At 45.5% G+C, this 12,680-nt stretch overlaps 1 protein-coding gene across 1 annotated transcript; it reads right to left on the reverse strand.

The window, feature by feature from the left end:
• Positions 1-4,527: 4,527 nt before the first annotated feature.
• On the reverse strand, positions 4,528-11,651 carry LOC144153250 (palmitoyltransferase ZDHHC2-like). The gene is made up of 4 exons (XM_077684898.1): positions 11,594-11,651; positions 10,292-10,403; positions 8,617-8,974; positions 4,528-4,746 (listed from the first exon to the last, which is right to left on the reverse strand). Exons 1-4 carry the CDS (start codon positions 11,649-11,651, stop codon positions 4,528-4,530), a joined length of 747 nt encoding a protein of 248 aa, XP_077541024.1.
• Between the last annotated feature and the right edge of the window lie 1,029 nt (positions 11,652-12,680).

The raw sequence follows: 12,680 nt of genomic DNA on the forward strand, positions 1-12,680 counted from the left end.
CCGTCCCCTTCTGTTCAACAGCCCCGTCGCGACAAAGCAAAAACACCGTTTTAAGGCAATCAGAAAAAGTAATGGTGAAAATGTAACAATAACGCATTCCCTCACGTCGCACGTACTGCCCGTTATATTCAACGGGTGTAACAAACAGTCAAGCAAGAAAGCAAATGAGATACACGATAAAAATAAGGTTAACCCATTCTGGAACACATGGCACGTAGATGACGCTTTCAGCATTTGTCGATATCAAAACAGGCGCAGTAAAACGCATTGCAAAGAGAAGGCAGAGTATACTGTATCCGGAGTTTTCCAGTGTTCAAACAAACAACCGGACGAGCACACCCATATGGTAGATATTAGTTTTAGGGGCGAGGACCCACGGAGGCTGGGGCTGTTGGCGTTTTTGTATTATCTTGCTTCTGAACTGCTTGAAGGTATTAAAACAATACTTGAACGTGTATTTAGAAATGTTCTGTACAACATGTACTGAAGTTTAATTTGTTGTCGCAAATCTTGCGTAATCAACGGCTTTCACATTCGGCGAGGTGTTTCACGCGATTTTAAAGGAAGTGAGATTGGTATATTTGCGCAAGTACACCAAGAAAAACATTAAAGGCCTCGTTTCCATCATTGATTGTAGTAATACTGTCCCAATCTGGATGAATTACTAGCGCTCTAAAAGCTTCAAGGGCACCGTCTGTTATGCGTACGTAAAAGCTTCTTGTTTTGTTACTGCTCCTAAAGGCCTGCCCAAGCATAGAAACACAGGAAGATGATCCCTAGTAGCACAGGACAAGCCACCAGCTTCAAGAGTAGAGTCGATTGGCTACCAACTCTGACTCGGGTCGACCTGTCACTTGCGCTAAGAATCATATACTTCAAAACCACATCCCACAATCCATTATCTATACAGATTCCCTCAGTGTTGTGCGGGCACTGTCGTCAACAGTGCCTTCGAAAAACCACGTTGTCAATCTGATTGTCAAGGGTATTATGTCTGTGTATGTACGCAAATTTGAACTGGTTCTTTGCTGGGTCCCTGGCCACTGTGGTATTGCCGGGAACGAAGCAGCGGACTGAATGGCTGCTGTTGCTACACTCCCGAATACAGTAGACATAACCATATTACCCTACACCGACGTGAAACCACACATCAGACAACAACTTCGCAAAACATGGCAAACACACTGGAGTGAACAAAGAGACAACAAGTTACACGTAATAAAACCTCAATTGGGACCATACACCACCGACACACGCAATAGATACTCTGAAGTCGCCTTGGCCAGATTACGGATAGGGCACACCCATGCAACGCACTCGTATCTGCTGACGGGATCTTCTAGACCCCAGTGCAGCAGGTGCGGAGAGGCCCTATCCGTAGTGCACATACTACTCACATGCAAGGCACTTCACACAACACGACACAAACACTTCAGAGAACTCTACAGACAACATATCCCACTACATCCATCGCAGTTTCTAGGTGACGAAGCCATTGTTTCTGTTAAACGTGTGTTTGAGTATTTGTCAGACGTTAAGTTTTTAAACCCCATTTCCTATCACGCATAATCAAATCTGGCCCTATACACCAGCCATCACCATTATCTGTAACTGATTTTACTATGTTCGGTTGACATTTTTTTGTAACCACTTCACTTCATTAAATAAACTTTCCTCTGGCGCTTTTTGCCCTTAGTCGGCCTTGCGCCATAAAAACCCAACCATCATCATCACTTGCGCTAAGAAACCCGCTGAAAACTAAGAGAGTGTTAAATTCTTTGGATAATCGTTTGTTGGCGTTCTAATATATATTAAAGCATCCTGTGCCAACAAAAAAGTAGCCATGCTCAGCCATACGTGACAGACGGCTATCCTAGAACTCAAAAACGTTATATCCCCATTCAGACGGCGGTACACACTGAGTAAACCGATACGCCCGCCAAAAGTGGCAGTATTTCAAGTCGGGTGTGGTTGCAGTGTAGGAGCCTAGTATTTGACCATTTTCGGGGCCTCAAGAAGAAATGCAACTCCTCCACCACGGCCAGTAGATAGGTCCAAAAAGTATGTGCTATAGCTACATTTACATAACCAGCCAAAACCGCTACGGGTTACCCTAAAGCTTTCAAAATACAAGAAATCGAAAGAGCTCGATAAATGAAAACGTTACAAAGCAGCGTTCCTGGAACAAAGTAGGCATGCGCTGAAATGTACAGGTATAAACAGAGTTCATGAATGTAACAAAACTGCACCTTACCGCTAAGAAAGGAGCGCACACTCATTCAAATATAAGTGGATATTTTGGCGTGTTGGTTGAACACGGATAATAGAAAAGGCCGCGTCGCTGAGACATTGATCAAAAGAACGCTTTAGAAACACCAGCGCTGTATCAGAACAGTATGATCAAAGGTAGAATGCTTATTCATTAGTAATAAATATTCTATTGTTTTAAAAAAGTCATATGCAATTTAAGCGGGAAAATTAAGTTAAGACATTACGTATGTTATGCACCATAATCATTCGAAAGTGTTAGAAACTCCAACGAATTATAAATATTCTATTGTTTTAAAAAAGTCATATGCAACTTAAGTGGGACACTAAGTTAAGACATTACGTATGTTACGCACCATAATCATTCGAAAGTGTTAGAAACTCCAACGCATTACAAACATTCCTGACCTTGAAACATCTAGGGTAATCCACTTCCAATGACCAGACCAAGCTCGCGTTCTTTATGAAGCGAAGCTTTACTGTCCTGACTGATGCCGTTGTATGCCAATACGTTCTGCAGGAAAGCCAGCTCTCTCTGACGATGATGATGAATGATTGTTGGTGAAGGGAAAGAAAAAACGCTTCCGTGGCGGCTTTCGAACCAGGGCCCCTCGCCTTATAAAGATGGAGTATACCCGAGTGCTCCATTTCGGCATGGTCGGAGCGAACGCCAAGCAGCAGGCACCAATCCGCAACGTAAACCTTATTTCCAAACGTTAGGCCTACAGAGTGCAAACGCGAGAGTTGCTCCGGGTATTCTAGAAACGGAGTGCGTACTTCCAGAATTTCACATACTCGAAGTGTGGGATTGACCAATCAAAGAGTCCATCACAAGACAGATTCGCCTTCAACCATGGTCGTCGTTACACGGAGGGGTGCATGATTTTTAACAGTGAAACTGTTGAAAAAGTCGTTTGGCTATGGCGTTCGCAGGTAACAGTAACAAGAAAATTACGAGCGCTGGTGCACGCGTGCCTCGAGTGCAAATTTCGTCAAGCCAAGCATACCAACTGCGGAAGATTGGCCAACCTTGGCGACAAAAAAAAACGCCAACGTTCGCCCTATTGTGGCAACACTCGCTTGGAATGAGAAAAATAGATCATACCGTAGACCGCTCGTTCGTTAGTCATCGTGTCGTCATGCGCATGCGCTCTGTGCCGTAGAGGAGTTGCGACTTGAATGTCGAAGCTGCTGTAGGTAATCATTGACTCGGCATGACGACGCCACGGATAGTTCCCACGGTCGAGAAAGAGGCCGCGCTTCGACACGGTCGGCGTGGAAAGCATCCGCTAGAAAAGATAAGGTGCTCTTGCAGAGTGGCGCGCGAATATGCCGACCAAACGGCGAGCTCACTCTGGCCTTGCTCAACATCAAGGTCCTTGAAATTCCATGCCGCCGACGTGAACCACGACACCACAAAGATACTGAAACTCAACTTTCTGTCCGTCAGGGGTCACCTCCAACAGCTTCATCTTTTGATTGCTTTATTAGATGCGACGCTGAGAGCATCTCTTGTCGGCGGCCCTGTCCTTCCTGCGTGCGTCCGTTGTTGTCCGCAGCCTTTGAACTCTCCCCCTCTCCTCTCCGATAGCAAACACTCTCTCACGAGGGGCATTGGATTGGATTGGATTCGCTTGGCTTGGCTTGGCTTGGTTTTGCTTGACTTGGATTGGATTTGGATTGGATTGGATTAAAGTGGATTGTGTTGGATTGTGTTGCGTCATAGCCGCGGCAGACGCACTGGCGCCGGCGCGTGCCCAGGTGAGAGCGAACACTCTTTCTCAACATCTGCGGGTGTGCGGCCCAGCGCGCTCTCACTCCGCCGGTGGGTGGCGCTGCGCGCAGTGCTGCGCATGTGCAGTACTCTCTCTCTCCGCGGTCTCCTCTCCTTCGGGCGCACTGCGCATATAACCGGTCTGCCGCTCTTCGGCGGCCTTTCGGTCGACGGTTGCTTTCCGCTTGCGCTTGAACCCCCCTCAGCGTCGCATCACACCAGGGTTCCCGCGAGGGGGGATGGGCGTAATTTTATTAATTTTTTCTGAAATTCGGTATACTCCATTCAATAAGTGTATCTATGAGAATTTTTTTCTTGTTAGCTTTCTGTATGCTATTTTAATGAACGCTGACAGGTCATAGTGCATGGTTTATCTCACTCAATTAATATTGAAGCATCGATGTGGCGCTAATAATGGAAACAACTAAAAAACATTCCAGACATAGAATTTAACTGTGGTGTAAACTAATGGCTACACCACGGAATCAAATGTCAGATGCCTCTATCATCCGCTTGCTTTGACTTTTCCTATGACGAAGAGCCAGCATTGAACTCTTGCTCGCAGAGGAAGCACCCCTTCCAGGGAGAATCCGGTGCAGGCTGAGGTGGTACGGGTCTGGATGAAGCACCGTGGGGAACCGAACGCCGTCGCCCACGCTGGAGAACACAGGTAACGGCCAAAGGAGGATTTGGGGGCCAAAAACCTGAAAAACACCGTAAGACACCAGAAAAAGGCATGTACTGGGTTACCTCGAACACAAGTGCCCGCTCGTACGACTGCAGCAAATAAAACAAGTAGCCCAATAAATATAAAACTGTACGAAATACCAAAAAAATACGCTGTGACGAGTAGTGTTTCATCACAACATTTTTTCCAAGATACCTACGTTGAGAGCTACAGAGCAGTTTGCACAACTTCTAGAGGAACGCGTTGACTGAGGCGAGCACGTGCAGTTCTTTCTGGACGCAACGCGATAGGCGCACGCCATTTTGGTTCAGAACCCAGCTCAAGGAAGCTTCGCTGTAAACATTTTTTGGGCGCATATTCTAGAAAAATGCACCTTTTAAAGTCTCATGCTAAATATTTTTTCTTCTAAATTTCAGACGGTTACTTTTGTGCACAAAGATGTCTGAGAAGTACCAACAAAGACGAACATGTGGAACGCTCCTCCTTCACGAGATTTTCTTTATTGCGTTCGTGTAGTTTTGCGCACAAATGGTACGCGACACGGTTAAACACATTTCTACTTTTCTATAATCCTTGTTCTGTATGCTGCGAAGACCCCTGCTGAATTATGAGCCACAAACACTAACAGAAACTGTTCACCAAGTGCCGCAGACATGGAATGAAGTCACATACCACTGAGTTTCCCGCCTACCAAGTGCTTGCTAATGCAAAGTAATTCCAGACAAAATGCAGGATCGGCTGGGTTTTGAAGAATCCGACAACACGACATGATGTGTGACATTGAATATGGCTAAGATACTCGTCCCTGCTGTGAGGGCATCGACGATAAACAATCCGACAAAGATTATCTTTTAATTCTCTTTTTTTGTTTTTAGACGCCATGATCCCGCTTTTCACAGCGTTACTTGCACGCTTAGCTTGTGCATCATCCCAACAGAGATGCAGTGGGCGAACCTCAACGACAACGTAGCGTAACGCACATGCGGCAGATATGCCTGTTTGGTGTGGCATAACTTTGTGTAATGGAGTATTTTTCAGATGCTTTTATTGTATCAGGGTACACAGTCATTGCACAATTTCTTACCACTGTACTCCTATTACACTGTCGCATTTCCACAGTTTTTTTACTTTTGTTCCCAGTTCACACGCATCCCTTATCTAGGGATTTGTTCTCGTACTGCTACTGCTAGGGGATGTTTTACATGCGAAGCATCTCATGCTCGGGGCTGTGTCCCTTTCTCCCTTGTTGTCGTCGTTGTCCGCCATCCGCACTCTACTGCGCATGCGCGTCTCTTCAGCCCCGTAAGCGTTTCGCCTGACGTCAGCGCAGTCCACTATAAATAAAAGAAATAGTTAGGCGGCGCCCGGTTTCGAACCCATGACTCTCTTGCCGCAACGAGAGGTACGTGGCGCTCTTCCCACTGCGCTACAAACCGAGACGAGAGTATGTGCTACGAACGCGCCTTATGTCTTTCACTCCTTCAAACTACGTCAAGAAGCTACTGATACAACGAAGGCACGCGAAGCTGAACGTCAACGGAAACGACGAACTGAAAACTAATGGAAACTTCAGTCGACCCCATGGCTGCTTCGCATACTACTCAGGGTTCCCCTGCGGGAAGATGGTGTAATTTTTTCTTGAGCGGATAAACATGAGCATGTTTTACACCTTTTCAGTGCGCCTAAATTTTCGAATGTATTTTGATGTAAAAGAAGATTTTAAGTTCTATATTATCATATTACGGCTTACCAAAAAGACAAGCACCTGTTTGGCACAAAACATTTGTTAACTCTATCATCATCAGACTATCTTAGGTCCGCCCCCGGATGAACGCTTCTCACAGATACTTCCAGCTCATCCTGTCCTGCTTTGCCACAATCCATTCGTTGCAATGAAATTTTCGCATCTCATGCCTGCTTATACTTGTCGGCCTTCCCATACTTCTATTCCCATTCTCAGTAGCCGTTCCATTAGCCTGATGCTTCACCAGTTGTTACTACCTCACATTACATGTCCATCCTAGCTGCCCTACTTCTTCTAGATTTCTTCGAGAACATCCTCTGCATCCCAGTTTGCTGCTAAAACCAAGGCTCTCGCTCCCTGTCCCTGTTTCTCTATTCTTTTCATGGCTCGTTTGCCATCCGACGTTCTCTTCGAAGGTTCTTAGAAGGTTTTCAGTTTTGTGCACTATACGTCATCACTGTAATACACATTCATTATATACTTGTGTCGAAAACTTGCCACTTCCAAATTGCAGTTCAACAAAGGCAAGGATAAAGGTAAGCGCAACTAAGTACCAGAAAAAATTGGAGCGAAGTTCCGGAAAGTATTAGTCATAAAACCTTTCACGACGCCATGGGCAAGTCGAGTTTGAATAGGGCTGTCAAGGAAAGAAGAGCTGAATTAGAATTCTATGAGTCGGTTTACCCGCCGGCATGCATAAGCGAGACTGCCGTGAGAAGCTATATAAAGAGAGAAAAGTAAAAAACGCCTTTTCTTCCAGCTATGTTTCACGTCCTACATTCGTCCTTTGCGCGCCAATAAAAGGCAGAAACGACGCCTATTCACGGCTATTACTCGTTTTGTCACTAAAGACAGTTGGGCAGTCACTACACATAATTACTTGAAAGTTACTAAATGTAACTACTCCTAGGCAAGAGCAGTGTCTTGGCACAGTTCATTTCCTCCCTGCCTGCTTACCTTAAAGCAAACTAGTGAGTTGGGCGATAAACACCTCCATTTCTTCACGTGAAGCTACGGCTACCTCCGCTGCAACACAGAACTCCGTCATTTTCAAGCGGCAGCAGATTGGCCTATTTGACCCTGCTTTGCTTTTGACGTGGTTTTTATAGTGGTCACCACAACCTGATATCCTTGTAACAGATTGAAAAGCAGGAAATGATGCTGATATTGATTCTGTGGCATTACATGAACACAGAGTATAGTACACTGCGAAGATAAGTTTTTTTTATTTATGCGGGCTTCCTGTTCTGTGACGCGGTTATCGAAATAAGGTGGGCTCGTGTTTTTGTGGTTAATTCTTTTACGACGAACCACGTCGAAATAGCCATTATGTCATTGGACGTTTCGAAAATAAGTGTCCCAGTGGCTCTGTAATAGGTGTAACAAGTTTTGCGATTACCTTACTTTTCTTCAATGCAGTGGGTTTTCAATTCATCTCCCCGTCATGCATACGCAGGTGAAGAGGTAACCTATCATGGGCGCTTAGAAAATACTCTATCCTTACCTTATTCCCCAATCCCTTAATTTAGGCGGTTAAGAACTGTAAAAAACGTTTCCTTCATATTGAGGTATACTATCTTGCCTCACATATTTCTCCTCACGCCGCCGACCTGTTGCTGGATACACCTCTGTCACGCCGGGAGGACCAGTACCGTTGTTCTGACACACACTCTGCTCGAGAAGGAAATGCCCCTATAATCATTCATCACAGCAAAATGTGACAAGAGGCAAAGCGACTTCCCAAAAAAGCTGACAAACATTATGAACCAATCATGCTACCCTACCGGTGTATTACACTAAAACGAAGCTTGTTTCCGTGTAAATATAGGCTACTGATGCCCCATAGACGCTATTCACTGAGAGCTAGAATAGAGACGTACCAGTACACACTCAGTGTTTGTCTATAACGTGGTTGGTTACGGCACCATTTCAAAAGCACGCCTACAAATCAAACACGAACGAGAAAGTGCAGCCGAAACAGCACCACATCCTAGAAAAAGGCCGCTCTACCACGTTATGCTTATAAGCTTATCCTTGAAGAAGCAAACTAAGCTGAAGCGACTGTTACACGAGGGATGTCGGCACACTCTGTAATATTATAACTAGTTAATGAGTAGCAGACAGACCCAGCTACAAACTTACCTGGACAAAGTTTCTCTTCCAACCGATGTTAAAAGAGTCGTCGGCCTCACGAAGTACAGTGCTGCCCAGGTTCTCCAAGGTGGTGACATTCCGCAAGACGAAGTCGACGTGAATCGGCACCAGCAAACCCAAGCTAACAGAGATGAGTGCGCTGCAGACGACCAACACGTTGACTTGCAACGTCTCAAGACAAAGGCCAAGTGAAAACCACGCCTTCAATGCTCCCGGGATAGCCGTTAGCAGCGTGAAAATGCCCAGCAGGGTAGAGTAAGTGATGGTCAACAAAAACGACTTGTAGTTTGTGAAGGAGACGCAGTTGTTGAACCAGGGGCAATGGTGGTCCATTTTAGCGATGCATCTGTACACAACAATTCAAAGCAAAGTTTTAATTTATGCTTCTTTTGCACGAATTCGCGGTGGGACAGACATTCGTTATTCCCTCCCACTGGCAACAAAACAATGCCTTGAGGAAAAAGTGTTCAAACAGAAAGCTCTATCGGTCCATAAACAAATTTTCAGGAAAGTAATTTTTATCGTCTCAAACACGAAGATTATACGAGACATCCGGCGAAAACTACTCACGTGTCCTCTTCATTCTGCGTTGTCTAATCTATCGCTAACCCACCACGGTGTCTCTGCGGCTAAGGCGTTGTGCAACTGAGCCTGAGGACGCGGGTTCGATTCCCGGCGGAAGCGGCTGCTTTTCATATGAAGGTGACAAGCAGAGACACCAGACTGCCGAGATTTCGGCGCAAGTAAAGATTCCCACGTCGTCAAAGTGGATCCACAGTCCTACACTACGGCGCGCATCATCGCCTGTATAACGTCAGTGCGTAAAACCCCATATCCAATCAATCAGTCATTCAACCTCTCTCACTATAGTTACAGAGACGCGGTAAAACGCCGAGCGCCATTAAATTGATTACGACATGCCGCATCGACTGATCACGCAATTGGAACTCCTAAAATTCCTTGGATCCCACAGGAAACCAGAATGTTAAAATGTCCCTTTGGTGCCGCGATTACTTTTCGCTCATCCGCTGCCTTGCTTCTGACGAAAGAACGCGCCAGGTCCCCGAGATCCGCCGGATCTGAAGACATCGTCTGCGTCGCGACATCGTGCAGCGCAGCAGCCACCTTTGACAGGGAACGTCCACGCACTTCTCTCGCCTATTCCCCGTCTCCCCAGCGTAACTTTTTTCTGTCCTTTCAGGCGAAGTCTTGCTATTTTATTCTTCTCTGATTTCCCTCTCTCCTTACATACGCAACCTTTTGGTTTTTTGTGGCACAGCATTTCGCCACCGCTTTACTTTTACTGTGAGCTTTGGTTTAGGCTCTTTAATAAACGTCTCAGCCCACGGACGGGGGTCTCATTACTCCTATCCCTGAAATGGTTAGTGGCCCCAATAGAACGTCCAAAAGAGGTAAGTTAACTGGAGGTGTCCTATGAGCGCACGAGGTCATGGCCTACAATCGATATGCTGTTTAGAAAACTGCCTTTTTCCTGGGCCCCTATTGCCCCACTACGGTGCGTACGGCGCTGAAGAATCTGCGGCTAAAACGAGCAGCATACCTTCTGCATTTCTTGCAGTGATGGCATCGGTCGGGCTTAATTCTCTCGCAAGGTTCGCAATATCGAACCGAGCCATGCTTGGTGGTCGTTAAGATTCCCCGCCTGTAGCCGAGTTCGTCGAGGTAATCCTCGCGCTCGTCGAGGCCCGTCAGCCATTCGAGCTGCTGACGCTCAACGTCGTCGACGCTGAACTCCGCCGGGATCGGGGCTGGATCTGCAAAACGTAAGGTAGAGCGTTGTTGTAAAAAGTTGGCGCTTATAAACTATTGAATACCGCTTTAAAGCGAAGCTTTCTACGCATCACTGATTGAGTTGACGTCAAAAAGAAGCACTGCAGGAAAGTCAACTTTGTGCACACGTCAGCTTTACACAATGGGCTTCACAAAGGGTACATAAATCGTACACAACATAACATAACAATGGGATGTTTCTGCACACCAAACGGACCTCTCGTAATACGTAAAATATAGTTTTGGCAGCACACACTACTGGCGATGACGATGATGATGAGACACAATTTCAGCAGTGTTTTACTTGGGCTTTGGAGTTTCGTGGTGTGGGGCTGGACGTTGGCTTTAGACTTTGGCTGAAAGAAAATGGGCTTTGGATTGGAAATTTGGCAGTTTTGTATTGTGGACACTGGGTGAGTGAATTTCGGACTTTGGCTTTGATTCAGGTTGCATGTGAGGAAGCTTCGCATTTTAGTAATCTCTCGCTTAAGAAAAGGGCTTTGTTGTTTTTTCAATGTAGTACACACTTCATCTGCAATTACTAATGCATCTTCACAACTCTGCGGTTAAAGCAAGGTCTTCCTTATACTTCCTCATCTGTTACTCACTCCAAGCCGTACCGAGTGATCTACCGAGAAAAATATTAAAACCGGCAACCTCACTTGCGTGACTTGCTCTCGTAAAGTTAGTTTTTCCACTTTGTGTTTGTAAATAGTATAGTTACATCAATGAAATCCACGACGCAAGAAAGCAATTTTTAAGTCGGCGTATTTGTGATCAATAATGCCCCACTGCTTGCTCAGTAGGTATTCTTATGGGCTCTCACAACGTCAACCTTTTTTACTTCAATGAAGAATACTACGCGTGGGTAATATTTGAGCTGAAGTACAAAACTCGCCGACAAATATGACATCCTTTAAATATAACACGCCGAGTAACCGGCAACAGAATTTCGAAAGAGCTATTAAGCATGGGCGAGATGCATGCAGTTTAAAAGTAATAGCGCATTGGAAAACAGCGGCAATATTTTCGCAAAATCGCCATGCTCACCCTACGCTGAAACATGCAACGCAACGAGGCATTGCTTCCGCACGGAGGAAAACAGCTGAGGTATCCGGAAATTGAACCCTTGGTGTATACCCTCCGCAGCGTGTCCCTTTCCAGACGGGCTTACCTGCTAGTGCTGTGTACAAATAGCACCAGAGGACGAGGGCGAACAGGGCATTGAACATTATCGCAAGCTGAGCGGACTGCGCAAGTCTCTGGACTAGCGTTCCACACAAGATAAACACGTAGGCGTAATAAACCCAGGTGAGGAAAAGTAGCACCAAAACGACTTTGAGCTGATTTGACTTCGCACCGCCGTTTGACCCCTGGCACCTGAACATCGTCGGCTTCTTCTTGCCTTTGTCAGATGATGATAGTGACAGCTGTGATGTTCTAGCGCCTGTTTTGTCGTCTTCTATTCTTAAATACGCAAGTTTGGCGCAATTTTGGAGACCTGAATTGCCGCCCTCAGGCACGGATAATTTTTTTGATGCAGCCCTTTATGGTTTTTATGGATCTTTTTTTTTGACCACTTGTGGACCTCGAAAGATATACACAGCAGTTTGGGAATTAACGACCCTTTCAAAACAGTGTACAAGTATTTTGTGTGCAGGCATCATATGAAAGTACTCTGCTACTCAACTGATACTTTACTAGGAAACCGTACAAAAATGAATCGCCGACGACGCCCTCATTGAGAACTACGCTCCTCAGCATTCCTTCCCCAATCTAGTGATATATCTATGTACATCAGAACTGTTAGCAATAGCTTAGAATCGTTTCTTTCCTTGGGCACTTTCATATATTGTACAGTCATAGAAAAATGACATGCGAACGCGCCAATATGAACGGTAACACACAAACAGCAAACTTTCTTTTCATGCGAGTCAAATTGTCTCATCGCTCCATTCCAGCAACAAAGTTTGTGGACGTTGTTTTCTAAATATACCACAACCGTATCGTAATGTGATTTCCACGAACCATATCCTTCGAATTCGCTTGTTCTGGTTTATCATTTGGTGTTCGCTTTTCAGTTGTCCCTGGCTGTTTCTGCACGTTTAAGTGATTTTCAATTATCCCGTTGTCTTGCCTTTGTAAGTCAGCCATGAATATTGGTTCTTCACATAATTTCACCCTTGCTTTCGCGTCCGATACAAGCTCTCTTACAGAGCAATTCTATTTCATGCAGACAGCTGCCGTGGTGTTTCTCCCTT

The sequence above is a fragment of the Haemaphysalis longicornis genome, unplaced genomic scaffold, assembly GCF_048455015.1.
Source record: "Haemaphysalis longicornis isolate Haplotype H1 unplaced genomic scaffold, Haemaphysalis longicornis Haplotype H1 scaffold_9, whole genome shotgun sequence".
Classification (NCBI taxonomy): Eukaryota; Metazoa; Arthropoda; class Arachnida; order Ixodida; family Ixodidae; genus Haemaphysalis; species Haemaphysalis longicornis.

Bases quoted from the DNA above. Each gene is read 5' to 3' on its own strand.
- LOC144153250 (XM_077684898.1), bottom strand. From the start codon at position 11,651: ATGTTCAATGCCCTGTTCGCCCTCGTCCTCTGGTGCTATTTGTACACA. The intron at 10,404-11,593 runs GTAAGCCCGTCT...TACGTTTTGCAG, and splicing joins TTTGTACACAGCACTAGCAG to ATCCAGCCCCGATCCCGGCG. The intron at 8,975-10,291 runs GCGGGGAATCTT...TGTTGTGTACAG, and splicing joins CTCGACGAACTCGGCTACAG to ATGCATCGCTAAAATGGACC.